The sequence below is a fragment of the Microdochium trichocladiopsis genome (genome assembly GCF_020744255.1).
Source record: "Microdochium trichocladiopsis strain MPI-CAGE-CH-0230 chromosome Unknown B0I36scaffold_8, whole genome shotgun sequence".
Lineage (NCBI taxonomy): Eukaryota > Fungi > Ascomycota > Sordariomycetes > Xylariales > Microdochiaceae > Microdochium > Microdochium trichocladiopsis.
In genome coordinates, this window is record NW_025763551.1 from 114,828 (window position 1) to 141,252 (window position 26,425).

A 26,425-nucleotide genomic window follows, 5' to 3' on the forward strand; every position below is an offset into this window, starting at 1 on the left:
GTAGAACTAATGTTAGCACCATGAAAAGAATTCAAAGATCAAAGCAAGATTTTCGGGCTTTTCTTTGTGTATGCTTGTATGGCTTACATTGAGGGACTGGGCAGAATGCCGGGAAGAGCACTAGCGAGGATGGTATCCTCCACATCCCGAAGTGGGCGTACATTACTAGCCACTAAAGACAACGGGTATGCAAGTCGCGGATAGTCTGATGAGGAGGGTGCACCTTGATGCGGGGGTGCAAGGATAGGGAGGAAAAGTCGATGCTTGTCCACTCCATGTCGGCCTGCTTTCATCCGCGATGCCGCGTGGCTTCATGGAGCCGAGCACGGCATTCATGGAAACAAGCCTTGCTACCAAACCCTGACATCAGTGCCGGATTGCAGCCCCGGCTCGGTACGGCACTTCCATGCCAAGCGACCCCCAGACACTACTGCCATTGTCCAATCGTCGGCCGCGCTGTAGCCTTCCCCACGATTCTGCCCCAGATTTCCCCCGATCTCCCCATAGTCCCCCTGCTGTTTTCAAGAGGATCAAATAGTGGAACGTGGAGAGGTCAGTGTGCCTGGTGGACAGTACCGACCCGGCCATGACTCTCAGAGTGGTCCCGACTCCCGGCTTGTTACCTTCGGCAGATCTTTACAACGAGCCATGCATTGGGGTATTGCTCCCGTCGATCAGGGCATGCCAGGCGGCAGGGGCCCTTCTGAGAGGACGTGGTAGAGCGTGTTCTAGGACAAGCCAGAGCTCATATATAAACTTGGAGACCTACATATGCCGCGTCATTTTGTTCTGGTGCCTCGTTGCTCAGTGCATACCGCCCTTTGATGTGCTTGATACATGCTGTCGGGGACAAGAAGGATGCCGCGAAAGACGTCATTTCTCGCTGGCTTGTGTCTTGCGACTGCGTTACCAGCTTGCACTGGATTCTCCTTATCGACCGGGCCGTGGCCTTCAATCCCCCCGCGGGCATCCTACACCGAGCCTGATGGCGATGAACATGTTGGCCCTGCCGTCATCGTCGAGGGTCTGACCAGCGACCTGGCCAACCCTCTAGGTTCCTCACCCATGGTCTTCGACAGGGTGAACAAGACATACACACGTGAGGATATAAGAGACTCTTTTCCGAGGCTTGAGCTGACTACTGGCTGATTTCGCAGTTGATTATGGTCGCAATGTTGCTGGCAAGCCCTTCTTCCAAATCGAGACTCTCGATGACTTTGCCCAGATCGAGGTCAAATACACCGAGTCTTACATGTAAGGGGGCCATCCGTGGACACCGAGATGCAACTCCAGATTGCTGACCCAGGTTCTTGAGCAGTGGTCTGGAACACGCACAGGCCGATGGTCCGTACGCGTTCTCCAATGCTCTCGGCGCCACTTTCCGCGTTGAGACCTTCAATATCACCAAGACGGGAGAGTTCCGTGGCTATTTCATCCAAGGCGCGCAGCGTTGGCAGTCGATCAAGCTTGTTCATGGCTCCGGCTTGACCATCAGCAAGGCCGGTTTCGTGTCAAGTATCTCGATGCAGCCGGTGGGTTTTGACTGAAATCAAATTGGCACTAGAGAAGAACATACTGACGACGTACATCTTGCCTCAAAGTTGGACAGCATCAAGGGCTACTTTGCAGCCAGCAATTCGTCGTACACCGACATGTGGGCTCTCGGTCCACGAACCGAACAGCTCGACTGCTTTCCACCAGGCACACAGACCGCGACATGGGACATTACGCCACAGGGCGCGTACATCCGTGGCCAGAAGCCCGCGAGTACAACGCACATGACCAACGTCAACAACTACACGCTGACATTCGAGACCATGATCGACTATGGAGGTGTGGGCTGGCGTGTTGACACTGAGATCGACGCCATCCAGGCTACTGGGCCCATCTGTGAGTGCGAACACGATGTACCTCAAAGGGATCGAGCCACTAATCTCTAAGTTTCTGCCCGAAAGTCGTCCTCACCAGCGAGTATCCAGAAGGCACATTTGCGAATACGGATCGCTCCCTCGTCCCGCCTAACACACTTGTGCTTGGCCGCGGGTGGTCCCTGCAGAATCAAACCAGTCTCCCGGGTTTTGTCCTTGACAAGTTTCCGGTTGATTTCGTGAGTTGCGGTCGAGATTTTCCCAAAGCTGCATGGTCGTGGGTTCCGCTACTAACCTCAGCATTAGGCTGTCATGGAGAAGGAGTGGCACACCATCTCCACCGTCTCACTGGGCGACAGCACGTACAAGGTCTATTTGGACGGTAGGGAGATCGCCGCTTTCAACATCAGCTCCTATGGATTGGCCGACCCGAACCCATTCATCCCCGGCGGGGACAACAAGGGCTTCGCACTCGGCCCGTGGCAGGATCAAGCGGCGTACTATCGCAATGTTATCCTCACATCCAACAACGGCAACCAGATTTTGTACTCGAACAACTTGACATCTATGGATGTGCTGCCCGAGTTCGGCGTGGCTACCAATACCGACTACATCTGCTCTGATGGCGGTAAGCGAGACCGCTATGCCTGGCTCGGCGACCGTCTCATCTCTGCAAAGACCGGCTTGGCCTCGACCGGCGACTGGAAGTCTGTCTCAGGCTCGGCCGCGCAGTTCTTCTCCCGCCAGACGACGGCTGGTCAATTACCTGCAAACACTTTGTTCAGCCCTCTGGATACGCGGGGCGTCCTGATCCGCACGGAGAATGTCGATCCCCTGCTTGTTGACTACGACTTTGATACTGTCCAGGTTGTCCACGACTACTGGATGCGGTGAGTGGATTCCTGAAACCATGGCCGCTGCGAAACTCTGTTCTCGAGCTCTGTACTTACGGTGGTTTCCAAATTCAAACACAGCTCCGGCGACTCTGCTTTCATCGAGAAATACTACAACCAGCTGGTAGCCATGGTCAGCTACTCTGTCTCCCGCGCGCTCGACCTGCCCACACAGCTCTATGGCGCCCCAACTGGACCCAAGGGGATTCCGCTAGGCGGACAAAAGGCTCAAGCTCTCGGTCCAGCAGAGACCATCTCGATGATCCTCGGGCTCGAGCGCATGGCCGACATGTCCGAGTTTGTGAACAACACGCGCTCGGCGTTGTTCTACCGTGCCCAGGCCAACCTGTCGCGCGACGCCATCGACACACGCCTCTGGAACGAGACGGGAGGCTATTATGCCGGGACGCTGGGATTCGCGGGGTTCGACCTGATGGATGCCGCCCAGGTCTTACTCGCCAGGGTCGGCACGCCCGAGCGCCGTGCGAAAGTCATTGACAACCTGGCGCCGCTGCGCTTGCCTGCAGGCTACAGCAATGGCACGCGCTACGTCAACACGCCGGCCGTGGTGAACCCGTTCAACATGGGATTCTTGCTCCAGGGATTCGCGATGGAGCAGCGCACCGCGCTCGCGCAGGAGCTGCTCGATATTACGTGGGGCCCGATGATCCGGCAGGACAGGAACTACACGGGCACGACCTGGGAATACTTGGTAAGTGCCAGCAAACCTTCTTGTCTTCTCGAGCACGACGCGTTTTGGGTAGCACTGAAGAATCCTGGCTGACTCGCGTTTCTCCAATTTTCCACGAAATCCAGAGCGCCGACGGCGTATACCCCGGTCTGGACCTCTTCACGTCCTGCTCTCACGGCTGGGGCAGCTACGCCACCGTCTTCCTGACGGACTACGTGCTCGGCGTGCGCGCCACGGCTCCCGGTTTCGCGACATACACCTTTGCGCCACTACCGGGCTTCAAGTCGGAGTGGGTGCACGGTCGCGTGCCGACGCCTGCGGGGGAGATCCTGGCAGCCTGGGGGTACGAGCCGAGCGGGAAGTTGGCCATGGAGATCACGGCACCTGCTGGGCTCAAGGGCACTGTGGTGGTCCCTTTTAGTGGACAGTACTCGGTCGATGGTGGACAGGGGCAAGAGGGTGAGCTTGAGGTTGAGGGCGGGAAGACGGTCACGATCTGTCAGTTGTAAGGGGGCCTTACAGGGATCAGGTCATTATGCGGTGTGTCACAGTCCTCGTAGTTCTGGGAGTATTGCTAGGAAACACCTCCATGATGTGGGGATCGTCGAACTTGACGGCCTACGTCATGCTACGGCCAGAGTGCCTGGTTGCCGTAATTGGGCTCTGAGAAGAGAATTGCTTTGGGGCTGAAGTTGCCTTGGCTCTCTGACATGAGGCCTCAGCTCCGATCCAAGGACTTTCCATCTCATTCTCTGTACCCCTCCCTCGGCCAAGGCCACTGGCTAGAACATGCGGCCCGTTGAGATCAGAGTTTGGCCAATTGACCGCCGATTCCCAAACCCCAGGAGGGTCCACACCACGAATGCCAAGAAAAGGGTCCTGCAACCCCTGATGGATCCCACATACGGCTTTCGAAGCAACGCACGAGGCTTCGTTCTGCAGGCCTTGGCCCTCCAATGGGGTGTCTTGAGGGACTGCAGCGGTGGGAGGGGCACTTGCAGCACTCAGACAACGACGCGCACCGGCACGGCAATTTCGGCACAGCGAGGTTGTGGACTCGCTCCACCTGGTGAATACGTGGCCGTGATACATACGTGGCGATGGATCCGAAGATCACTGTTCACCGTATATATATATATATATATATGTCTCGTCCATCCCTCTGCCTCTCTCTCGTGTCCTCCTTGCGTCTATATCTCGCATATCGCCTCAAGTCGACCATCACGCAAGTCCTCCTGGGCTGCACCGTTAACTTCTGAAACCTTCCAATCCACACAACTTTATACACTCCCATCACCATGTCTTTTTGGGACTCTTCACAAGAGGTCACCCTCGAGGATAACATCCTGAGGGCCTCCTGCCAGGATGTAGAGGGCAACTGGCAGACGACCGAGATCAACCTCAACGACTTTTTGGGAAATTCCAATGGCATCTTTGAATGGGGCGGTGGTGGTTGGCACGGAACTGCCACCAACTACAGGCTCGAGGGGCCCGTCCTGGTGGCCCAGCTGGATGATGGCAATGGAGAGTGGCCCGAGGCCAAGATCGATCTCAACGAGCGCATCACCAACAACAACGGTCAATTGGAATTCTTGGGATAGATATCGACATCCTGATCGTCGTAGATGGTTAGGGATTGTACCTTACTTTCCGCATCCCATTCATCACGCCCACATCGACATCCTCGAACGATCATTACGACTTGACGACACGACAAGGACAACGACACGCCTCAAGAGAAATATGAACAAAATTGGCCTGTATACCAGCAGCTCCCATATTAAAAAAGCATGACATGCCCTTTGGGACTGTTCTCAGTGAAAGCCTCACTTTGACTTGATCTGTGACACGCTCGCCTTTTGAGTGATATCCGGTGTCATTTTCAGAACATTGCGTCCCTACGTGATCGTCTATGTATATGTACAACTCGGTGATGCGAGCATATCGGGACACTAGAAATTTTGTACACTTAGGCACTACACTCCTGCCTATACCTCTCAGCTTCGAACCAACCCTGGAAGAGCTCTCTATGGACTCAAGAAGGCACCGACACTGTTCCATGTTAGCTAACCACTTCGCTGCGGGGCTGGGTAAAACAAAATAAAAACTGCACGTGGAGGAGCAGCATGACTTACGCAACCATGAGGTAACACGCCACCAGCAAACACCCTTCGAGATAGTTCGACCGCCCATTGGTGATGAGCACATTCACGACCAGGGCCGATCCGATGAGCGCAATCGTGTCAAAGACGCCAAAGTCGAGCGTCATGTCCTGGTCCAGGATCCAACCGCCGAGGATCATCAGCGGCGCGACGAACAGGCTGATCTGGATGGAGGAACCGAACGAAACGCCCAGCGCGAGATCGGCCTTGCCCACGGCCGCGACGCTGATGGCCGTGATGAACTCGGCCGCGTTGCCCGCGATCGGCAGCACGATCAGGCCGATGAAAGCTTTGGAGAAGCCGGTCGCGGCGGTGACCTGCTCGATGTTGGCTACGATGAATTCCGCGCAGATGGCAGTCAGGATGGACGCCCCGACTAGCAGGAGAAGCGAGGCGTTGCGGCTGATCTGAGGCAGGTTCTCTTCTAGCGGTGCGGCGAGCGTGGCAACGAGAGCCGTGGCCGAATGGCTGCTCACCATGCTCAGCTGTCCGTTGGCGCTGCCACTGCTGAGGTTGTGCGTCATATCTACAGACGAGCTACCTGCACGCCGGTGCTGGGCCGAGCTGGATATTTGGCCGGTGCTAATGATATCGTCCGTGTCATTGGCCAGGCTATCCCGGCGCATGTACCGGCCCATGAGGTCCATGTGTTGTGCCCCAGGCATGGTCAGCGATCGAGAACGTGACCGTGAGTGGGACGATATCCTGGACGTCGAGGATGGGCCGGAGGTATTGCTGGGAACTCGGCTGAGAGAGTCCGTGTTTGTGCTTTTGCTGGCTCTGGCTGCTGGCCGATTGGGGCTAGTGCCGTCGTCGTCAGACTCGGTCGAGTCTTCGTCGTCTTCGTCTTCTTCGTTCTTATGTGTGCGACTGGCTTGTGAGCTTAGTCCACTCATCTCGATGCTCTCACCGCGGCGGTGTCTTGTGTTTCTTCCATCGTCAGCAAATTTGACGGTGCGGCTCGCAGGTAGTCTATCTGCTCCAAGGTCCTCGTGACTCCCGGCAGCGAGGTGGCCCGATCCATCTTCCACTGACACGGGCCGTGCGTGACGACGCTGAGGCCGTAGTAGGAACGACACGTAGACGGCATAGACGAAGAGGAGAATGACGGCCGATATTCTACTCATGGACGAGACAGCATAGTTGGCGGCATCCTGGTCGTCCATGGAATAGTGGAAGCCAATCTATAAAATGTTGAGCACCACAGGATGGTCAAAGGAGAGGGAAAGCAACATACCGGAATGAGAATACTCATGACTGACAGGGCCAGCAGGCATGCTAGAGCCTGGGCATGGCTGACGTCGAACTGCTGCTCGAGGTCGGCAGCAAGAAAGTCGCCAACGATAATGGCGCAGCCGAGCACCAGAAGCAGGTTGACAAGGATTGAGCCCACGAGCGCGCCCTGGACGATGTGTACCTTGCCCTCCTTCAGAGCGACGAAGAGAGTGATGAGCTCGATGAGGTTGCCCAGGCTGATGTTGATAAGCGCGCCAATGGTGTCTCCCAGGTCGCTGGCGATACATTCCGTCGCATAGGCGAGCAGGCTGGAGAGTGGAACCAGGGCAATGGTGTTGCACGCAAAGACTAGCACTGCGGGCATGCCGGGGATGAAGTTGAACGTGATGCCAACGGGGACGAAGATCAGCAGCACGTTGAGCTTGGATGTCATGAGGATAGTACGGATGACTGCCCGGAAAGACATCTCGTGTCCTCCAGATACGGGCCCAGCACTGCGCCGTCGGCCGTCGTGATCTCCATCATCAGACGAGAGCTGCTGGAAATTGTGGCTGGATGTAGAGCCGGAAAACCAGCCAAAGACGGAGCCTAGACGACCGATTTAGCACTCGTCTACTCCATGCTTTGACGTGGTAGTGACAGTAAGGGCACGGGCAGACGAGTACGTACCTAACAATGTCCTTGGCTGGCCACCCCGACCAGGCCGAGATTGGCTCACATACATGGCCTCGGTGCCGTTCCGGCGCCCACCTCCATCGTCGTCGTCGTCGTCTGAAGCGTCGCTTTCGAAGCTATGCCTGGCACGTGAGGCGCGAGGTGGATCTGCAGCGGCCGTGGCCACTCCTGACGATGGCCTCATCGATGCAGTGGGGTCCCGGGAGAGTTACGAAACACGGGGCTTGAGGCTGCTTCTGGACGATGGCGACCGCGCGGGAGTGACTCTGTCGAATGCTCCGTGAAATTGAAGAAGCCAGAGTCTCCCTTGACAGGCGGTGGTGGCGGCGCACGTGAGAGGCTAGTAGCGGGCCGCCGCTCAGGGGCTCACGATCCAGGGGTTCAAGGGTCCACACCCGGACGCGTGCAAATTGGCTGTGTGAAATTAGCGCAGCACGAAAAACATTCTCTAATTAGCCACACGGTGTTGCCTTTGTTGAATTACGTCGGTTGGGCCAGCATTCCATGGTCCAGGGCCCCATAAAACAAGCTTGCAATCAACATCATGCTTATATCCGTCGCTCTGCCCAGTGCGTGCTGGGCAAGTGACAATGGACGCTCCGTTCGGGAAGGCGTCCGATTGGCCCGAGGCGCGAACTCCACGGCAGGTGTGAATGGCGACGTCGGCCAAGCCCACAGCCCCAGGCAGGGCTCACCAGCTGAAAGGGCTGGAGTGAATGGGCCACACGGGCAAGCATTTGTCTTCGCCATAAGATGTGTATGCCTCGTGTCAGCCTAAAGATCACCTTGATCCCACATTATCTGTGCTTGTGTGAAAAATAAAAAGGGCACACCAGCTCATGCAGAGTCATCCCATGCTCAATGGTTCTCATTGACCTAGCCCTTGCCGTCAACAAGCTAAGGAAGCATTTCACGTGCACTTGCTTGCTTGCTGTAATTGCATACACAATCTCCACAGATGGCTTGCCTTGGTCTATGGGTATGTCATAAACTGTGATATGATATTGCAGCCCCTGAATCACTGCTCTAATACGGCAAGTCCACTCCCTAGAAGACTGAAGATGAGAAAGCATGGGAGCCAATTAGGCGGCGAAAGCGAAGACGACCGTTGAAAGAAAGACAGCAGAGAACCACTTGGTGTTGCTTCCTTCCGATTGGTGGCTATGGTGGAGGCGAAGGTGGTGATGGCAATGGCGGCGGAGGCGACGGTGGAGGTGGGGAGTAACATTATGTCCCTGTTCCGCCTCTCCCACCTCTGCCATCTCCTCCTTGGTGATAGTGATGGCCCGTAAGGTAGCGAGAGTAGAAGTAAATAGACAACCGTGCACAATCATGGCACTAGCGGCACGGGTTTCTAGGCTGGGCGCGGGATGGCTGTTGATGCTGTCGCACTGGTGGTGGAAGGTGATGTTCTGAGAAGGATCGAGAAGCGAAACTTGGCGAAGCTCTGAGATAAAGTTGGGCGAACGATGTTACGATGAAGCTGTTCGCGAAAATGCGAAACTAATGAGAGTGTTAAGCAGACGAAGAGTTGTTAAGGGCTCTGGAGCAAGAGAAAAACGTCATGAATATGGCTGTTTCCCATCTGATACGCGAAATGACAAGCAAATACACAAGCTTGGCAAGCAGATCATCGACATTGACTCATCATCTACTCTCGTATACTCCTATATGGTGCCTTGGGACCAACGACGGGCTTTGCGTCTTAGTCGGCATACAAAAATGGATTTCCCCCAGCTAGCACAACAGTAATGAGCGCCTGGTCAGTGGTCTGCGCCAGATCCGACAGGATCTTGAGTTGACACCAGCCATCTGTGCTCCAAAAGAAACCCGGTTTTTGCGCCGTGTTCCCCGTGCGGAGATCATCGAGTTTCTCAAAGTACCACCTCTCTAGAGCAGCTGTGTTCCAAGCTGGAGCTTTCTCTTGTTGCAAATTCCCTGACGGCGAGGGAATCGTGAAAGCCGTGGTATCACAGTAGTGCTCCGTGACCTCTAGGTCGCCAGCCGAAGGGCGCTCAAATGCCAGAAACAGCCGGATCTTGATCTCCCCCAGACCCCCGGAGACGGAGAACAACTCAAGCGCACCGGCTAGAAGGCACCGCTGTCCCACAACAACCTCGGAAAGCTTCACCAGCCCAGTCGTTAGATCTGCCGAGCAACCGCTCGGGGCGCAGATGCAGTCGCCAAGTTTAGACAGACCCTGATCTAGCAATCGGTGCCTCTGATCATCATGGCTAGCGACATGCATGGGAAAGAACCCAGGTGCATTCGCATCGATCAGGAGCAGGACACTAGCTGTTGATGGCGTGGATGTGTCTTTGAGCTGCTTCGTGCTTTGGAGGCCGTCGCTTACTGGAAGTGAGCTGTCGCGAGTGGGCAGTAGAAGGAGTCTGGGCAGAGCTCGCTCTGAAACTGGAAATACCTTGTCGAATGGTGCCTCTGTCAACGCGATCGGCCCGCGTGGTAACGTCAAGCGATAACAGACCTGGTCGTGGGCACTGATGGGTATCGCGACGACGTGGTAAGGCACTCCTGTGCTTACTATGTTCACCCCGTATAGATATAGAAACGCACCCTTGAATGTGTGTATCACTGGTAAGCTAATGGATAAGCCTTGGTTCGTGATCGACCAAGGCGTAATCAGTCGCACCGACCTACTCAGATGGAAACCACCAGACTGGGCAAAGGCCCGAGGACTGTGTGCCAACATCCCAAGCCAGTCTGGCAGTGTCGACTCGTCCCGTGTCCAGCAAAAGATCGTAAGGTCTGCGTACTTCTTGATAATCTCCTCCTGTAGTCTGATAAAGGCCTTCGATCCTTCTCCATACAACAGGGGCATGTTGATGTCGAATATTCCAAGCATGCAGTAGGCCAGATCTTCGACCCTTGTTGTCTGCCGCTGTGATAGCCAAGACATCTTCCGGGCCACGCTCGCAGTCCGTACTTCCGACTTGCAGTCTCGTGCTCTGATACCGGTAATATGTTCAATTTCGCTGGCTAGCTCGCCGCGATCGCCGATGGATGACCAGTCCAGCGCGAAGAATACGAGCTGCTCCGGAGCCAAAAGTTCCTGTAACGTCCAACCGCGCGCCCACCACCTGCTCTCTCGAAAGCGCAGCAAGACGTCATCCTGCACGAGCGCTGGCGGCACATCTTCGAGGTAGACGTAGCAGACCGCTGCGTCGCGGTACCAGGCGTACATGGAGTTGATAGCCTCGGAAAGCTCTGCCGAGCTGGACTTGTCGATGCAGTTGGTGTCGATCCAGATCCACTCGTGATTATTTCTCAGAGCCTGCTCGCATGCCTGGCATATCTTGCGGAACCCGGACCTCGCTCGCACTTCCACTGTCGGGTTGAGCCACTCCTGATATGTGACTTCTTGCTTCCGCTGCCAGGTGTGGCTGAGGATGGCGTACTGCGGTGTCTCATCGTCGTAGAACTCTTCGAATTTGTGGCTTTTGGCGTTGAGGAGTCGCATCTTGGATCGTATCAGATCGACTCTAAGCGCCGTTAGCGTGGTCTCATTCCCTTTGGTGCCAGGGGGGGATGAAGTTGTGTATGGCAGAATCAGGAGCAGGTTGTCAGCCCCTCACTCAGCCTCAGTCAGATCAAGGTTGCTCTGGGACCCCTGCGGTTGGTGCATCGCCCAAGGCTACAGGGCATGCTGGTGGCTAGTTGGTCATGCTTGTGCAGGGGTATCGGCCCAGAGCCTTGTGTAGCCGTGGGGCGGGGGCAGCAAGACCATGAAGAGAAGCTCCGAGATCCATTCAGAGTCTCCGGGCTCCGTTGCCGACGTCATCCATACATGCGAGGGTTCAGATATTTGAGGGGGTCGCTTTCACATAAAACAAGACACAGGCCACCCTGTGTGGAGAAATAGTCACGAAGTACCAGGTTGGACTCGAAAAACAAAATGCATTCGCTAGAATAAACTTTAAAGCAGTCGATGTGCATGGGGATACAAATCCCCCATGCAAATGGCCACACAGAGAGATGGGCCGATCGTCATAAACGCAGAATCCCTGAGGGCCAGGGACTACTTAAACCTCCAGCTTCCGCAGGAAAGGATAGGGAGGCCAAGGTTTGTCGAGACGATCTTGAACACAAGCGCAGCTCATAGCCATGCAGCTAAATAAGCTCTGAGAGGCCATTGTTGCAGTAATGCCACTTATTCGACCTGTGGCCGAATTTGTGGCGGAAGGTCCAATACCAGCCGTGCAACATGCTGAAACGTGTCAAAATCGTGCGGGTCGACAAGATTGGTGAAGTATTTGGTCGTAAAGGACAAACAACAATTGTGCTGATGAAGTGCCGGTCCCGTTGATGCTGTCCTGGTTTATTGAAGAAAAGAAAGGTGCATGAGATAATGTGTAGAGCATTTGTTTATATACAAGCACCATCCGCGCTGAACATCGTAGTCCTCTTCACACTACGATCATTATGTCCCAGTGGGGCTCTTTTCGGGAGTGATCATGCTGATTCGTTATTTCTTCATGCTGTTGTTCACTGATGAGAGTGCCATGGTAACACGAGCAGCTGGACGCGTCACTGGCATCATAGACGTGGTGGAGTCATAGCTGTCATCAGCGCCCAGCACACGTCGCCGCATGATTTCGGTGAAATGATTGACTCGTCATGTCTTTTTCATCGTATGAAACGCCTGATCTCGGACCACAAATACCCAACTGTTCATGCACTTTGGGGTGTCATATTATATTCATTTTACTACGTGAGCCTACCACACCAATATCGGCTTGACGACGTCACCATTGCCCATGACCTTGACTGCGTCTGCGAAATCCTTCATGTCGAAGAACTTGACCAGCTTCTCTACAGGGAACTTGCCCTCCTTCCACCACGCTACGAGCTGCGGCACCGCCTCCTGCGGGATGCTGTGGCCCTGCACTGCCCCAAAATACTGCTTCGCGCTGACCATGAAGCTCTGCATGTGGATCTTGAGGTACGCCTCGGGCATGCCTGTGCCGACCTGGATGATCTTGCCCATGTACCGGCTGAAGTCGACCTGGGCCTGCACGAGGGGCGGGAACGCGCTGGTGTCGATGCTGATGGTCGTGCCCAGCCCATCCGCCGCGGCCTTGACACCCTCCACGAGCTCCTTGAAGTCGCCCGACATGCCCGTCGTGTTGAACACGTGCGTCGCGCCGAGCGACTTGGCCAGCTCGAGCCGCGCCTCGAGCCGGTCGATGCCGATGATTGTCTTGCACCCTGAGTTGCGTGCCGCAATGACAGCCGCCAGCCCTACGCCGCCCATGCCCACGATCGCGATGGCGTCCTTGGGACCTGCCTGCGCAACCTTGATCACTGTGCCGCTGCCCGTCTGCAGCCCGCATCCCAGGGGCGCGAGGAGCTTCAGGTCGTCGCGCGAAAGATCGAGGCTCTTGACGTTGACGACCGATTTGCCGCTGACAATCGCGTGCCGGGCGAAGCTGGACTGGCCGAAGAAGCGTCCACCGATCTCCTCCGAGGGAGAGGCTGCAGAGGTCGCGATGGGCTCGCCGATGAAGTTGATGTTGAAGAAGTCAGTGCAGTGGGAAGGCTTGCCAGCTTCGCAGACATGGCAGGCACCGCAAGACGAGAAGGAGAGGAGGACTGGGTCGCCCTTTTCAAAGCCGCTGATGGCAGAGCCCGTCTTGACAATATAGCCGGCCCCTAGTAATCGTCAGTGTCTTCACATGCCCTTATCTAGCAAGTTTAGGTACTTACCCTCATGGCCCAAGACTCTGGGATAGTATACACCAGGCACACCCTGGTCGGCAGGCGTGTTGCCGCAGTGGAGATCAGTGTGGCAGATGCCAGAAGCAACCATCTCGACGACGACCTCATCGTCGCGGATCTCCCGCAAGACAATGTCCTCGATGGCCCATTGTCCCTCGGAGAAGGGGCCCCGCGAGACGAGGGCTTGGCTCTTGATAGGCTCCGACATTTTTTGTTGCGTTCTCTCGTCTCGAGTGAAATCAGCTGTCTAGTAAGGACCAGGGACAGGAATCGAGAGAGGATCTGAAGGGACAGTGGTCAGGCTCGAATTCCGTCGGGGATTTAATGGTAGATAAAGTTGTTTATCTCTGAACACTGTCTATTACGTGGGGATTTCGGACCCTGTTTTGTGGGGTCGCCGAGTATCGCTGAGGCGCGGGGGAACACGGCCGTCTTCATTCCCGTCGGAATCCGGGGCTCCTGTGCGAGACAGGTCCATAGCGGCTTGGTCTGGCCCACTACAAGTATCCAGCACATGGTTTTAACCAGGTGCCATGACGTTCTATAGATTCCGGAGCTCACCTAGAATGGCAAGTCAACCACAGAGAGGCAGAGCAAATACTTCGCCCTCCAAGTATGAATTCGACCTCTCGAGGTATTTGCAGTCTCGAGAGCAAACGTACTGCTAGCACCACAAACTATAATGTCAACACGCAAAGAACGATGGCATCACAAACGCGATAATACTGAGAATTCTCGAGAATAGTACTTCGGTATATTGAAATGCCCACACCCATGCTACTCTGTATTCATTAGCGGCTAGAAATATCCAAACCGTGTGTCATGCTCTCCAACCTCTACCTTGCCGCTAAAGCCCGTTCCGCGCCCGAGTACCCTCGGTAATAGCACACGTACACATGTCTGCATGGCAGGTCAAGCTGTTCCTGACCGACCGTATGACGCATGTCATCCGCTTCCACGTCCTTGCGATACCGCATTCTGCTTGGGCATTCGCCTCGCCAGGGTACTTTACCCTGAGGCCACAGGCGGCTGAGTGGGGTCCAGACGATCCGGTCTGACAGGAGTCATTGACTGCCGGGGACACCTGGCTTGGCTTATCCTCCGCTTCATCACCACAGACAGACCTGGGTGTTGCCCAGTCTTTCTCCTCGAATATTTTTCAAGGAACCTATGACGACAAGAATGTGCAGTTCCTTGCCGCTATCGCATCGACTTCCTGACACAGATCTGTGCTTGTTGGTGCCTTGTCCCCCTGCTCTGTCAGGGGCTCAGGGGTCCATTTTCCCCCGCAGGCAACAAGCCACCAACAGGTAGCGGCGTTGACTCATGCGGTAGCAGCAACGGTGGCCTTGTCACTATCGCCCGCTGCGCCCAGTGAGGCTGAGCCGCTTGCTGTGCTGACTACGTATATAGTTTGACATCAGCCGCCAGGAAACACTCCAGATTTGCATGAGACCTGCTTGCTACTGGTCTTGTCGCTTGTCGTGAAGCTTCTACTTTTATCCCGCATATGACAGACTGAACGCTCTTGTGCTGACCCCTCAAAGAGTGCAATCCGGATCAATCCCGTGGCAGTCCAGGCGACTGACTATAAGGCACATCCAACCCCCGGCACTTACCAGCAGCAGGGACAACAGCAACCATGGACAAGATCCGCAAGGTCGTGTTTGACCCCCTCGCGACATCCAAGGAGCAGATCCGGCAGATCCTCTTGGGGTTCCCCGTCGGCACGGCACACCCGTTCAGCGCGGACAAGATCCTGCTATGCAGGACGACGGAGACTGACGTCGAGGAGATTGATGTCTCGACGTTCCCAGAGGACTACTTCTACAATGCCGTCGACCTCGGCGAGATGGGCGAGGTTCTGCTCCAGAGAATGGCCGGGTGGCCGGAGCTAGGTATGAGCATCCAACACTCTGATCTGCAGCTGCAAACGCAGTGAGCATAAACCACACAGAGAGAGAGAAAGAATTTTTTGACCAACCATATGATGAACAGGAGTGTTCAGCGAGTACCAGATCATCCAGGCCCCAGCCTCAACCTTCACAGTGCCCATTGTGGAAGGCCAGATGAGCATCCTCGCCGTGTCTGAGCGCAAGCCGACGTACTACGACCTGTGCCTGGCGGACCCGGCGACCAGCCGGACGAGCTGCTATTCCTCAAAGAACACGCTCAAAGGGGTGACGCACAGCGGCGACCGGAATCACGGGGCGAATCTCTTGCAGCACATTGTGCTTTGGCGCCCTGAAGGCGCGGACGATCTCGAGCTGTGTGTGTTCATCTCGGGGTTCCAGTATACCAAGATCACGAGGTTCTTGGGGACGCACCCGGCGCTGATGGTGGCTGATCATGATGCGAAAGTAAGTTCATCAAGCACATGTACTACTTCTACTTCTTCTTCTTCACCGCATAGCCTGGAGAGAGAGCCAGCCTTGCCCTTTTCCGTCCGTGTATCCGGTCTGCGTCAAAGTAAGATGACTAAACAACCAACATCGTCACAGATGCTCTACCTCATTCCCGTCCCCCTGGACTCGGCAACCATCGGGGACGCCACCATCTGCTGCCCCCTGGTCATCAGGCGCCGTGGCAACGAGCTCGTGTGCTCGATCCTGCAGAAAGCGACGACCGACAACGACAAGATGTGCTCGGGGTCGTCGCTGAAGAGTCCCTGCTTCGCCGAGGCGCTGGAGCGGGCAGTGTTTGAGGTCGAGGCAGCTGCTGATCCCACGTCGACAGATGAGGCCGCTGAGGACCAGAGCAGAGCAGACGAGACCACAGCCAAAGCCGCGCTCCCTTCAGACAACGGCACCGAGAACCTCACCAGTGCGATCCTGTCCAAGTCCACGGCCATCATCGCCACGACAGGCACCCCAGTCCCTGCCGCCCTCCTGTCGGACTCGACGCAACTCATCCGTTTCGGAACCGGCCTTGAGTTCGAGCTTGATGATGCGGCCGCCTCCCCGTCCACCACATCATCAGAAGTAGTCCTCCCCTGCGTCTTCGGCACACAGCTCGAGGGCCCCGTGCTCCTCGCGACAGGCACACTCCCACGCAACACGCAGCCCCTGTTCCCAGACTCGCCGTCACTGCGGAAATACTACTCCTCCCTGAGCCAGGTGGTCGTGGTCGTGGACGAGCGGATGACGGACAACGCGCGCACCCTGGCCGGCCCCTGGCGCATCAACGCGCTGTTCATCGTGCAGTCCGCCCCGGCTAGAGGGGCGGCGAAGCAGCAGCAGAAGCAGCCTCAGAACGCGGACGAGGTCATCGAGATGCTCAACGGCACCAACATCAACGCCGTCACCGCGCTCGCGGGCCCGCAGTCCCTCGTGCTCGTCCGGCTGGCCGGGAGGTACTACTTCTACCGCGGCCTGGGCAACCCGGAGCACTTTGACACGGCCAAGCTGGCGTTTGGCGACGACGTCACGCAGGCCGTGACGCCACTGCTGGAGCAGCTCGCGGCCGCCAGCAAGAACGACAACAATGACAACAACAAAAGCGACGGCGATGAGCAACGTGTCTCGCTGGTACATCCCCTCGCGCCACGGATCCTGGACACCTCTGACCCGTCGACCTTGCCCATCATCCTGCCCCGTGCCGGCAAGACGATCCACGCGTCGGATCTCGAGCCGCTCTTCGCCGACGCGTCGATGGACGACATCCGCGCCCTCCAGGAGGACATTGCGTCGGCGGTGCCCCAGCTGCAGCTGATCCTGGGCCAGAAGGAGCTGCAGGCCCTCGGCGCATCGCTCGTAGCCACTCTGTCCGCCAAGATCAACACCATCGTAGCACCCCTGAGGACCGCATATCTCGAGTTCCTGCGGGACGAGCAAAAGGGCCAGAGCGACGAGTCGTCGCGGCGGGAGCGGCAGCAGAAGAAGGCCGCAATGCTGGGAAAGCTCAAGAAGGAGACGCTGGAGCGGCAGAAGGTGCTGGGCCCCGCCATCTCGGCGTTTGCGAGCATGGTCTCGGCCCGGACGACGAGCAAGCGCACGCACGACCTCAAGCGGCTCGTCCGGCAGTCGCAGATCCAGGGCAACGTCAAGGCCACCGAGTCCATGACGTTTGAGACGCTGGCCGAGCTTCTCGAGACGCACGCGTCCGAGATGGGCGTCATGCTGGTCAACATTGAGGAGGACGAGTATCGCGAGCTGTTGGGCACGCTCAAGGATGCCAAGCGTGTTGATGCAAGGTGAGTTGAGACTCTGATGATGAACAAGTAACAGGAGACGATGAACACACACGCCAGCAAGAGGGAGAGAGTCTATGTAGACTGACACACAAACGTACGTTGACATCTAGCGCATCCTGCAACCTCGACTCTCGCGTGCTGCACCTCGACGGCTTCGACGCCGGCATCCTCATCGAGCAGTCCCAGAATGACCACAAGGGGCCGCTGCAGCGCCTCTCGACCAGCGTCACGGCCACCCGTCCGACCATGGCCCTGCCATTCCTCAACCAGGAGCACGGCGACGACGGCTCCATGCTCGCCTGGGCATGCTGGGACGAGTTTGTCAACCTCGACAGCCCGTACACTACCCGCTGGCTCGACAAGTGCAACGAGCCACACATCGCGGCCCTTCGCATCATCACGCGTGAGACCTTGGGCGAAGCCATGATCTCACGCGACCACAACTATGGATCAGGGAGCTCCGAGATAGGGACTCTGATGAGCGCCCTGCTCATGGCGTCCATGGCCAAGCTGGCGGCCATGAGGACCACTGCCCCAACCGTCGTGGACAAGGCAGAGGACACAGTCACCAGGCTCATGAGGGGTCTGTTCGGCAACCTGCTGACCATTGCCGGTTCCGGGCTTAAGCCAATGAGCATGGTCTGGCAGCTGTTCGGCCTGAACCCGCAGTACGACGTGCCCAGCGGCGAGGCCGAGTGGGCCTGGTACGAGACCGTGACGGCTCTGTATCCTTTCACGGGCTGGCCGCTGCCACAATTCCACGGGAATTTGGAAAAGCTTCTAGACAAGGTTGTGTTGCGAGTGATCACGAAGAACGAGGATACGGCAGGGCTCAAGCAGAACCGTCTCGAGGAGTTTGTCCAGTGCTGCAAGCTGCGCAACGTCCAGCTGGCACACTCCCGCACAATCGTCACGGTCTTGATGCGCCACATGATGGCCACAACAAAGGACGATGCCAGCAGAGATGAGACACAAAACCTGCCAGCTATTGCTGAACGCCTTCTGAACCATGTCCCCCAGAGTCTCGCGCAGCAGAGCGGCAGCTACCACAGAATGATTTCCTACCTCAAACACCTTGCCGAGGGAAATCCCCGGAACAAGCATGGCGACCTTATTCTGGCCGGAGTGTACAGCAAGCGCTCTGCCGCGTTTGCGGACCTCAAGCTCGAGATTGCCAAGGCGTGCAAAGCCAAAGACTGGCAGCAGGCTCGCCATGCAGTCAAGGAGCTCATGGACAAGCATGGCGACATCGCAGCCATGTGGGGATTGGATGCAAACGAGATGCCCCTGCAGAATCGCCAGGCATACAAAGACCTTCTGGCTGACAGCAAGGAACCAGACCGGGACCTTTACACCCGAGTCGTGAGCGACGCCGAGAGAAAGCGGCAGCCGTGGCAGGTTGGGAAGAAGGGCCAGTTCGGAGATGACCTTGTGCCGCTCGACGAATCCCTCGTGCACAAACTATTGACTGGGCAACAAATTGAGGCTATCACCACAGAGCCCGATGGCCCGCCAGGCAGCATCGATACGGCGTCTACAAGTGCGGTTGAGGGGAAGCCGAAGACTGTGGAGGAGGAGTTTGCGGAGCTTGAGTCTGCCATGGTTCCGGCCTTCCTCAAAGCGATGCAGAAACCCATGACGGCGGAGGATGTGTGCCACATGCTGGCCGTTCCCGTCTCCACAATGCGCGTAATCATTCAGACGCTCGCTCCAGAACAACCAGAACTTGTGTGGGAGGAGTTGCCACTCAACTATAAAAGGGTCATGTTGAGCCTGGTCAAGGACCGCTCAAGCCGTTCAGAGAGTCGTCCAACGAGGAGACTGTTGCAGATTGGGTCGGGAAAGCAGCGTGCGCTGTCCGGGAAGTAGGTAATGGCTGCGCTCGATGGCCGAGATGGGGGCCAGCGTTCTGTACTCCGCTGTGTAACTTTTGTAACCTGGCAAATTCCACCTTGACATGAAACTCCGCCACGGAACTTGCTGCGCGTCCTGTGAGTCGTGACCCATGCCCACAGTCGAGCGATGCCGGCTCCCATGCACTGGGCCTAAAGGTCTAGACCCGAGGGCTCTTCCTTACTGCTGCCATGAGTGGGCCTTTGTTGCTAGGATATGCTCAGTAATTCAAGCCACCTCGTTGCCATGGCCGGGTGAGCTCCTGCACGATGGGCAGGCCAGGGGCTTCCTGTGGGAAGGACCAGGCTCCGCTGGATGACCCAGAAGGACGAGACAGCCGCCGAGCGAGCTGCCTGCTCATGCCAAGGCATTGCCCTTCCATTCGCAAGCCGCTGTGACAAGTGATGTGAGCACCGCTGATTATGCGCGCACGCTTTGACTGCATCTGTGCCTGGCCCCGGGCACCGCGCAGCCAGCTCTGATCGACGGTGGAAAACAGGGTTCTGGGGGGCCAGCCTGTCGTCAGCGGAACGGGCAGAGGAGGGGGCGGGCCTCATTGGCTGAAACGCACGGCGCACGCTCCGGCAGGCGGAGTGACCTCGAGGTTTAAGGAATGTGCCTGGGCAGAACCACGAGCCACTGACAGGGACAATGCTTGCCAGGCATCGGGGAGATTATTCCAGGCGCGGCAGGATGGCCCACCGGCTGGACTGACCAGTATGTGCCCTCGTCCGTTGTTGGTCTTGACTTGGTTGGGAGGCTTGACTTGTCTCGAGCCGGCGTGATGCCAGGGCGTGCAGTGGAAGCTCGTCGAAGGCGCGGAGGGTCTTTGTCGTTCGATTTCTACGGCAGGTCAGGCCAGGGTATGCACGACTTGCATTCCAGGGTATCGCTTGCTTGCTTGCTTGCTGGCGGTCAAGAGGCACGCAGGACGTGTCGGCTGGCTGTCCTCGACGGCTCAACCCGCCCTGGCACAGGATCGTCGCGACCGTGCAGTTGGCCATCTCGATGGCCCCGGGCGGCAATCGCGATGGTCCCGGAGCGGCCACGGGTGAGTGCGGAGCCGAGGGGCGGCTGGCGTGGGTGATGCGTGTTGTGTCTGTGTGTGTGTCGTGTGTGGTGCCTTGTTGGAGCAGCCGCATTGCATCGGCGATGTGCCCGCGATGGCGAGACAGCTGAGCCCGGCAGGAGTGGCCCTCGCCATCGGCACGGAAGGAGCAGCCGGAGCATTTGCAGCGCCTGCCTCGCCTGCCTTTCATCAATGCCGGCCCCGTGCCTGCCCTGCCTGCCCCTCTCGGTTGTGCCTGCCTGCCTGCCCGTCTCCTCGTCCTCATCGAAACGAAATTCATCTGCGCTTGGGGGTGCTATGGTTCCTGCTCCTTGTCAACACACTTTTTTGGTGTCTCTCAACCACATTGCATCGCCGCCCGCCCGCCCCAATGCGCAATCATCCCACCTAGACGCCTCCTCGCGATGGCCTCAAGCGCTCCCCGGCGCCAGGGCTTCCGCCCCCGGGCCGATGCCCTCGTCCTCTCGACCAAGACCGGCACCCTCCCCGACTATCCAGCCGAAATCGCTCCCATCTTTGACCCGGCCAACTACACCAAGCCCGTCTCGCGCTGCGCTACCGACACCCACGACCAGGTGTACCCGCCCTCCGCCGATCCCTACGCGCCCGCGCCCGTCCCGGACCGGCCTCCACACCTCGCCGATCCTTACCTCCGCGCCTACCTCGCCAGCAACGAGCGCCTCCGCCTCTCCATGCTTTGGTATTACACCCACGACATCTTCAAGGAGAAGGAATTCCTCCTCGGACTTCAGGAAAAGGCTGCCGTTGCCCAGGAGTCCACCGGCTGGGAATACGTCGTCATCGGCCTGCTCGACGTCCATGTCTATACCCGCCTGGCCACCGTCGGCCTCCCGCTGGGCATCCTCCCACGCGGCGAGACCTTGTGCGCTCATACCGTCACGCAGCCCCCAGGGGTAAGCGACTGAGTCCCTTGCCTCGTTTCCAGGGTGCCTGGATCTGTAAAGGTGCTGGTCTAATTCGTGCTGTGCCCGCTGTGTAGAGTGTGTTTCTGTTGCCCAACATGACGGAGGACTGGCGGTTCCGCCAGAGCCCCTACGTCGAGCATGGTGGACTCGTTGCCTACGCCGGCGTGCCGCTGCGGCTCCAGAACGAGTCCGGACAGTCTGTTGGGCTCGGCTCGCTGTGCGTAACATCCAGCACCAGCCAGGAGCCGCTTACCCGGACCCAACAGAGCACCCTTGCCCGGCTGGCTGATTGGGTCGTCTCGGATCTTGTCCAGTGCACCAGGGCGAGGCGCCAGAGAGTTCGCCGCGAAATGACTGATCTCTTGGCCAAAGCGCAGAAGCTCATGGATCAAACGGACTCTGAGGATCCAGTGTACGACATCCTGGCGATCATGTATCCGACCGCGGATGTCGCTCTCCAGCCTTACAAGGGGGGCGATGTGCATATCGACGGGCTTGATCCAATTCAGGCCTGTGACATTGAAGACGGCATCTGGGAAGATGTTGACTTCCTTGACGACTTTATTGCCCATTCCAACCACCAGGATTTGCCGACGGACAGGATCGTGCGCCTACTGACGGCGCAGTGCGAAAGCGTCTCGGGGGCGTCGTTGCTCAGCGTTGCGTCCAAAAATTATCGCCACGTCTTTGACGACATCGACTCGTGGTTCCTGCAGTCGTGTGCAACCATGCTGACAAGCATGTGGCAGAAAAGGCTGCTCAATGAAGCCATGAAAGCGAAAGAGAGGTTCCTGCGTGGCTTCTCGCATCAGTTGCGGACGCCGTTGCACGTCATCCTGAGCTCGGTCGAGCTGCTGGCAGAAGAGATGAAGACGCAGACTCTACGCGAGCTGTCGAGAACGACACCTGCGCTGCTGCAGCTCGCTCAGGCCGTGGACTCTGAGTCGCCTATCGTGTACCTCGACACAATCAAGAGTGCCGGGCGAGATTTGATCAACATTGTCAACTCCATGATTCTGCTAAGCCGGTGGGCCGACATTGCGGCTAAGGAGCGCAACTATGCCCTGCACACGATACACGACGTCGAACAGGAGCTGAACAATGAGATCAGTAAGGTGCTATCAAGCGATTCGCGATATTGCACCACGGTCTTCTTTCACCACAACCTCCGTAGCGAGCGCGATAGCCTCAAGATCGACCTGGCACTACTTCGTGACAGTGTGCTTCCACTGGTCGTGAATGCCATCCAGAGCGCGCCTGATGGCATGGTGGTCGTTACCATCACCATATCACCGAGCACGAAGGAACTTCTTGTCGACGTGCAGGACACCGGCTGTGGCATCCTCGAAGAGGATCGGGAGCGCATCTTCGAACCTTATGAGCGTATTGATGCCACCGATACAATTGGCGCCGGACTCGGGTTGAGCTTGGCATCGAGATTTGCAACCTTGATGCACGGCTCTGTGGAGCTAGTAGCTTCTCAAAAAGACCGCGGGTCGCACTTTCGAGCGTCCTTCAAGGGCGTCGAGTCATCTCTGTCGCCCTCGCCTCTCAAGAAGCTCGCCTCAGAGCTCGGCCGGCTGCCACGACAGTTTGATTGTGCACGAGAGTCGGACGGGACGCACCTGTCACTCTGCGCACAGTTCTCGCAGTTTCTATCAACACAAGGATTCGCTGTGTCTGAGGATCTGTCAGATGCGCTCCGTTTCTTCGAGTACCACCCTGACCTCCAGAAGGATTTGACGCCGCCTGGCAACATTGCCATTTGCCTCGTGCCGTCTTGCCACGCGGATAGAGCGCCGACACAGACCTGTGAGGGTGTTGTCTATGTTTCCGCGCCATTCTCGACCTCGAAGCTGCGTGCCGCGCTATATGAGGTAGACAGGATGCTTGCTGCTGCTGAGGAAGCTCGCAAGCCTGCTGACGAAGGCGGCTGCGAGTCTGCGACACAAAATAAGGAGCTCGCCCCCCAAACAGACGATGTCGATCATGATGAAAGAGTTCCATCACCCTCTGTGGTTGAGCCGAAGGCAGCTATTCTCAACCTTGTGGAGGATCGACCACAGAAAGACCAAAATGCGGACGCAAGTGAGGAAACATTGGCGGCAAGAAAGCCCGAGGTGGCAACGGAAGAGAAGACGCTATCAGCCATCAATAGCCCAATCAGGGGAGCAGCCGTCAAGCCAGTCGCTCTCCTTGTCGACGACAACTCTGTCAATCTCCGCATCCTGCAAATGTACTGCAACAAGAGGAAGATCAGCTATTTCTCGGCAGCTGATGGCCAGCAGGCTGTCGACATCTACAAGGAGAGGCAATCACTGCATGCGTCTGGCCAGGGCGAAGCAATATCATTGGTGCTCATGGACCTGCAGATGCCTGTGTGCGATGGCATCGAGGCGACACGCCAGATCCGGCAGCTTGAGCAAGACAAGCAGTGGCCCCGAAGCTCATTGTTCATCGTCACGGGCCAGGACGGCCCATCAGACCGCGCAGCAGCCGATGAAGTCGGCGCAGATGACTATTTTGTCAAACCCGTCAGCATAAAGTTTCTGGACGCGGGCGTCAAGCAGCACTTTCCAGACTTCAAGACGTCTTGATGCTTCCGTCGGGACGGCAATTTCACAAATGCCACAAAGAGTAACGTGACGTAATTCGATAGGAAGCACTGTACATTATACACGGGTGTCAGGTGCTAGGGTCGGGATTTGGCGTTTTCCGAAGCGAGTGTTTTTATTGCTCTTTCTTTTGTCTTGTCCGTTACCGGACTGGTCGGTCTTCCATTTGGTATCGCGGAATGACGACAACGAGTGATGGCCAGCGAGCATATTGCATAAGCGCGTCTATTTAGCGATATATCATGTATACGAAGGGCGTTCTGGGTGTCTGGCACTGCCACGAAGCGAGCAGCATTGGCTGGGAAAATCAAACCACATCGAGCCCAGCTCGTGCCAATTGTGGTAAATTGTCTCGACCGTGTGTGGACATCGTCTTCTTTCCACGTTAAGGAGGTCATGGTCACAGCAATGAAGCACTTTGTCGTCTCTGCTCAAATGGCGTTCTCATTATTCGGTTGCTGCCTGAGGGGTCTGTTTGCCATATCTTCCACGCCACCCTGATTCTCTACACTCGCTCATTTCCCTGTGCCTGTCTATCAACTGTCCATCAGGGATCAAAAAAGCCATACACCACCGTCCCGTGCTCATTGGTCCCCTTGCTCCCGAATCTCTCTCTCTCCTCCTATAATCTCATTCTTAGATCAGAGCTTGCCACCAGCTCTTTCTCCCTTCTTGACTTCCTCCCCGTCCTCCTGTCCCTCCTCCTTCTCCTCCTCGACCAACCACGTATCAAACCAGCGCACAGCCTGCAGGAAGGCGCTCTCCTTGGCCCACCGCTGCACCTTGTTGGTGACATCGCAGCGCACGCTGAACCCGTGCACGACGCCGCTGTACAGGTTGATCTGCCAGGCGGCGCCGTGCTTCTCCTTCTTGCCTTCTTCGGCGAGGATCGCCTCGCTCCGGTGCCGCTTCTCGGCGGGGAAGATCTGGTCCGTTTCGGCGGCCGCGATGGATAAAGGGCCCCGGAAGCCGCGCAGCTCGGGCCTCGTCGACGAACGACGGGTGCGCCATGAAGCCGACCTGGAGGGCGGGGAAGTGGCGGGCGACATACTGTTGTGGAGGGGAGAGAGAAAGGCCGTGTTAGTGGTTTGGATCTCTTTGTCTTGTCTGGCTGTCTGTGTTTCTTGCTTGTCTGACTGTTCTTTTGCGCAACCCTCTGAGTATCTGTCCTCTTTTCCCGGAAGTCGTTTCTCTGGATCCTAGATGATGACTCGCTTCCCAAGATCCTTTGGACCCAGCAGACAACTCGCTCGCCACCCCCTTTAAATGTTCTGATTCGGAAACACACGGATATGCGACACCGATGACGAAGTGAAGGTGGATAAGGGCGTGGCAAGAACAGATGAACCAAGAAGAAGAGGAAACAAGAAAGAAGGACAAAAGAACTGACCTTTGCACCAAAACAATACCCCAGCCCACCCAGCCTCGTCACCCCGAGCTCGTCCCTCAGGTACCTGACCGCCCGCTCCACAATGGGGTCGACCGCCTCCGGCGTGTGCGGGTTATCCCCCGTGGAGCCCCCGGACAGCCACGCGGCGAAGTCGAAGCCGGGGGGCCTGTCGAGGGACAGCGCGTCCCCATTGAACACGTCGATGACGAGCGTCGTGTACCCGTTGGCGGCGAACTGGTCGGCCATGAGCCGGCTGTTCTGCCAGATGCCGATCACGTCGGGGATGTACAGCAGGCCGGGCTTGCCGACGCCGCCGCCGGGTGCTGTGCCTGTGCCTGTCGCTGTGGCGGTGGTGGTGGTGGTGGTGGAAGGAGAAGGGGGAGTGGCAAGGTAGGCCGCGTAGGGCCCGACTTTGATGTCTTTGCCAGCGGGCTGGCCTCTGTTTTCGGACAGCGGAGACGGTTTCTGGGATCAGCTTGTGTCGAACGAGGCTCTCGTGGAAATTTGAGCATGACAAAAGTTCGCAAAGAACACACACACACATACACACTGGCTCGACATCCCATGCTCTCCGTTGCCGCTGTAAGCACGCCCTACCTAGATCCGGTTGCAGGAACAAAATGAAAGATCAGACAAAAAAACAAGCAGACAGGACTCACTCATGCTTGACGCCGACGGTGCAGCACCGCGCGGGCGGATACGACGCCATGACGGATAATGTTCTACTCTCGCTGGTCTTTGTTTCGATCCCCGAGCGCCAAAGGGAGAGAGTGCGTGTGCGTGTGCGCAAGGTGATTGGGCGAGGCCTTTGACTTTTTGGAAGAAATGTGTCGTCGTGAGACGAGACAGGAGACAAGGGGGCAATAGTTCGATTCACTGGGTCGCTTGGGGGGGGGGGGGGATTGTCCGTACTTGAAGTGGCAAAAACGTTCGCATCTGCTTACTTTACCTCACTTACGCGCAAGCAGATACGCAAGAGTGAACAAGCTAGCTCCCCCGCAGCTCGGGAACCGAGAGCCCGGTCGCCCGGGGGGCGGAGAGAAAGCGCGGAGTGCGTGCGGGGAAGCCGGCGGCTGTGG

General features: G+C 57.1%; 8 protein-coding genes across 8 annotated transcripts; 4 read left to right on the forward strand and 4 right to left on the reverse strand.

Annotated features, from left to right (window-relative positions):
• Window positions 1-858: 858 nt before the first annotated feature.
• On the forward strand, window positions 859-3,961 carry B0I36DRAFT_365361 (Six-hairpin glycosidase-like protein; the record flags this gene model as incomplete). The annotated part of the gene is made up of 8 exons (XM_046159121.1): window positions 859-1,099; window positions 1,158-1,254; window positions 1,319-1,532; window positions 1,602-1,890; window positions 1,956-2,107; window positions 2,175-2,758; window positions 2,843-3,473; window positions 3,578-3,961. The coding sequence occupies 8 exons, from the start codon at window positions 859-861 to the stop codon at window positions 3,959-3,961; spliced, it is 2,592 nt and encodes an 863-aa protein (XP_046008901.1).
• A 621-nt stretch (window positions 3,962-4,582) lies between these two features.
• Window positions 4,583-5,276, forward strand: B0I36DRAFT_328912 (Cyanovirin-N). Its single transcript, XM_046154646.1, has one exon. The coding sequence runs from the start codon at window positions 4,751-4,753 to the stop codon at window positions 5,051-5,053; it is 303 nt and encodes a 100-aa protein (XP_046008902.1). The 5' UTR covers window positions 4,583-4,750; the 3' UTR covers window positions 5,054-5,276.
• Window positions 5,277-5,583: 307 nt separating this feature from the next.
• On the reverse strand, window positions 5,584-7,316 carry B0I36DRAFT_249026 (Sodium/calcium exchanger protein-domain-containing protein; the record flags this gene model as incomplete). Its single annotated transcript, XM_046150439.1, has 2 exons — window positions 5,584-6,798; window positions 6,852-7,316. 2 exons carry the CDS (start codon window positions 7,314-7,316, stop codon window positions 5,584-5,586), a joined length of 1,680 nt encoding a protein of 559 aa, XP_046008903.1.
• A 1,826-nt stretch (window positions 7,317-9,142) lies between these two features.
• Window positions 9,143-11,094, reverse strand: B0I36DRAFT_328915 (heterokaryon incompatibility protein-domain-containing protein). The gene has a single exon (XM_046154647.1). The coding sequence runs from the start codon at window positions 11,001-11,003 to the stop codon at window positions 9,231-9,233; it is 1,773 nt and encodes a 590-aa protein (XP_046008904.1). The 5' UTR covers window positions 11,004-11,094; the 3' UTR covers window positions 9,143-9,230.
• Window positions 11,095-12,260: 1,166 nt separating this feature from the next.
• B0I36DRAFT_351671 (zinc-binding dehydrogenase) lies at window positions 12,261-13,469 on the reverse strand (the record flags this gene model as incomplete). Its single annotated transcript, XM_046157031.1, has 2 exons — window positions 12,261-13,195; window positions 13,250-13,469. The coding sequence occupies 2 exons, from the start codon at window positions 13,467-13,469 to the stop codon at window positions 12,261-12,263; spliced, it is 1,155 nt and encodes a 384-aa protein (XP_046008905.1).
• A 1,181-nt stretch (window positions 13,470-14,650) lies between these two features.
• On the forward strand, window positions 14,651-19,423 carry B0I36DRAFT_272233 (uncharacterized protein). The gene is made up of 4 exons (XM_046151309.1): window positions 14,651-15,159; window positions 15,260-15,621; window positions 15,763-17,453; window positions 17,564-19,423. The coding sequence occupies exons 1-4, from the start codon at window positions 14,904-14,906 to the stop codon at window positions 19,320-19,322; spliced, it is 4,068 nt and encodes a 1,355-aa protein (XP_046008906.1). The 5' UTR covers window positions 14,651-14,903; the 3' UTR covers window positions 19,323-19,423.
• A 1,265-nt stretch (window positions 19,424-20,688) lies between these two features.
• B0I36DRAFT_293311 (histidine kinase HHK3) lies at window positions 20,689-24,375 on the forward strand. The gene is made up of 2 exons (XM_046151796.1): window positions 20,689-21,329; window positions 21,416-24,375. Exons 1-2 carry the CDS (start codon window positions 20,820-20,822, stop codon window positions 23,936-23,938), a joined length of 3,033 nt encoding a protein of 1,010 aa, XP_046008907.1. The 5' UTR covers window positions 20,689-20,819; the 3' UTR covers window positions 23,939-24,375.
• Window positions 24,376-26,236, reverse strand: B0I36DRAFT_328924 (uncharacterized protein). Its single transcript, XM_046154648.1, has 3 exons — window positions 26,006-26,236; window positions 25,347-25,785; window positions 24,376-25,006 (listed from the first exon to the last, which is right to left on the reverse strand). Exons 1-3 carry the CDS (start codon window positions 26,053-26,055, stop codon window positions 24,686-24,688), a joined length of 810 nt encoding a protein of 269 aa, XP_046008908.1. The 5' UTR covers window positions 26,056-26,236; the 3' UTR covers window positions 24,376-24,685.
• Window positions 26,237-26,425: the final 189 nt, after the last annotated feature.

Coding starts and splice junctions, on each gene's coding strand:
- B0I36DRAFT_328912 (XM_046154646.1), top strand. CDS start 4,751: ATGTCTTTTTGGGACTCTTCACAAGAGGTCACCCTCGAGGATAACATC.
- B0I36DRAFT_328915 (XM_046154647.1), bottom strand. CDS start 11,003: ATGCGACTCCTCAACGCCAAAAGCCACAAATTCGAAGAGTTCTACGAC.
- B0I36DRAFT_272233 (XM_046151309.1), top strand. CDS start 14,904: ATGGACAAGATCCGCAAGGTCGTGTTTGACCCCCTCGCGACATCCAAG. Junction 15,160..15,259: donor GGCCGGGTGGCCGGAGCTAG/GTATGAGCATCC, acceptor TATGATGAACAG/GAGTGTTCAGCGAGTACCAG. Junction 17,454..17,563: donor GCCAAGCGTGTTGATGCAAG/GTGAGTTGAGAC, acceptor GTTGACATCTAG/CGCATCCTGCAACCTCGACT.
- B0I36DRAFT_293311 (XM_046151796.1), top strand. CDS start 20,820: ATGGCCTCAAGCGCTCCCCGGCGCCAGGGCTTCCGCCCCCGGGCCGAT. Junction 21,330..21,415: donor CCGTCACGCAGCCCCCAGGG/GTAAGCGACTGA, acceptor CCCGCTGTGTAG/AGTGTGTTTCTGTTGCCCAA.
- B0I36DRAFT_328924 (XM_046154648.1), bottom strand. CDS start 26,055: ATGGCGTCGTATCCGCCCGCGCGGTGCTGCACCGTCGGCGTCAAGCAT. Junction 25,786..26,005: donor ACCGTCGGCGTCAAGCATGA/GTGAGTCCTGTC, acceptor GTCCGAAAACAG/AGGCCAGCCCGCTGGCAAAG. Junction 25,007..25,346: donor GGTATTGTTTTGGTGCAAAG/GTCAGTTCTTTT, acceptor CCTCCACAACAG/TATGTCGCCCGCCACTTCCC.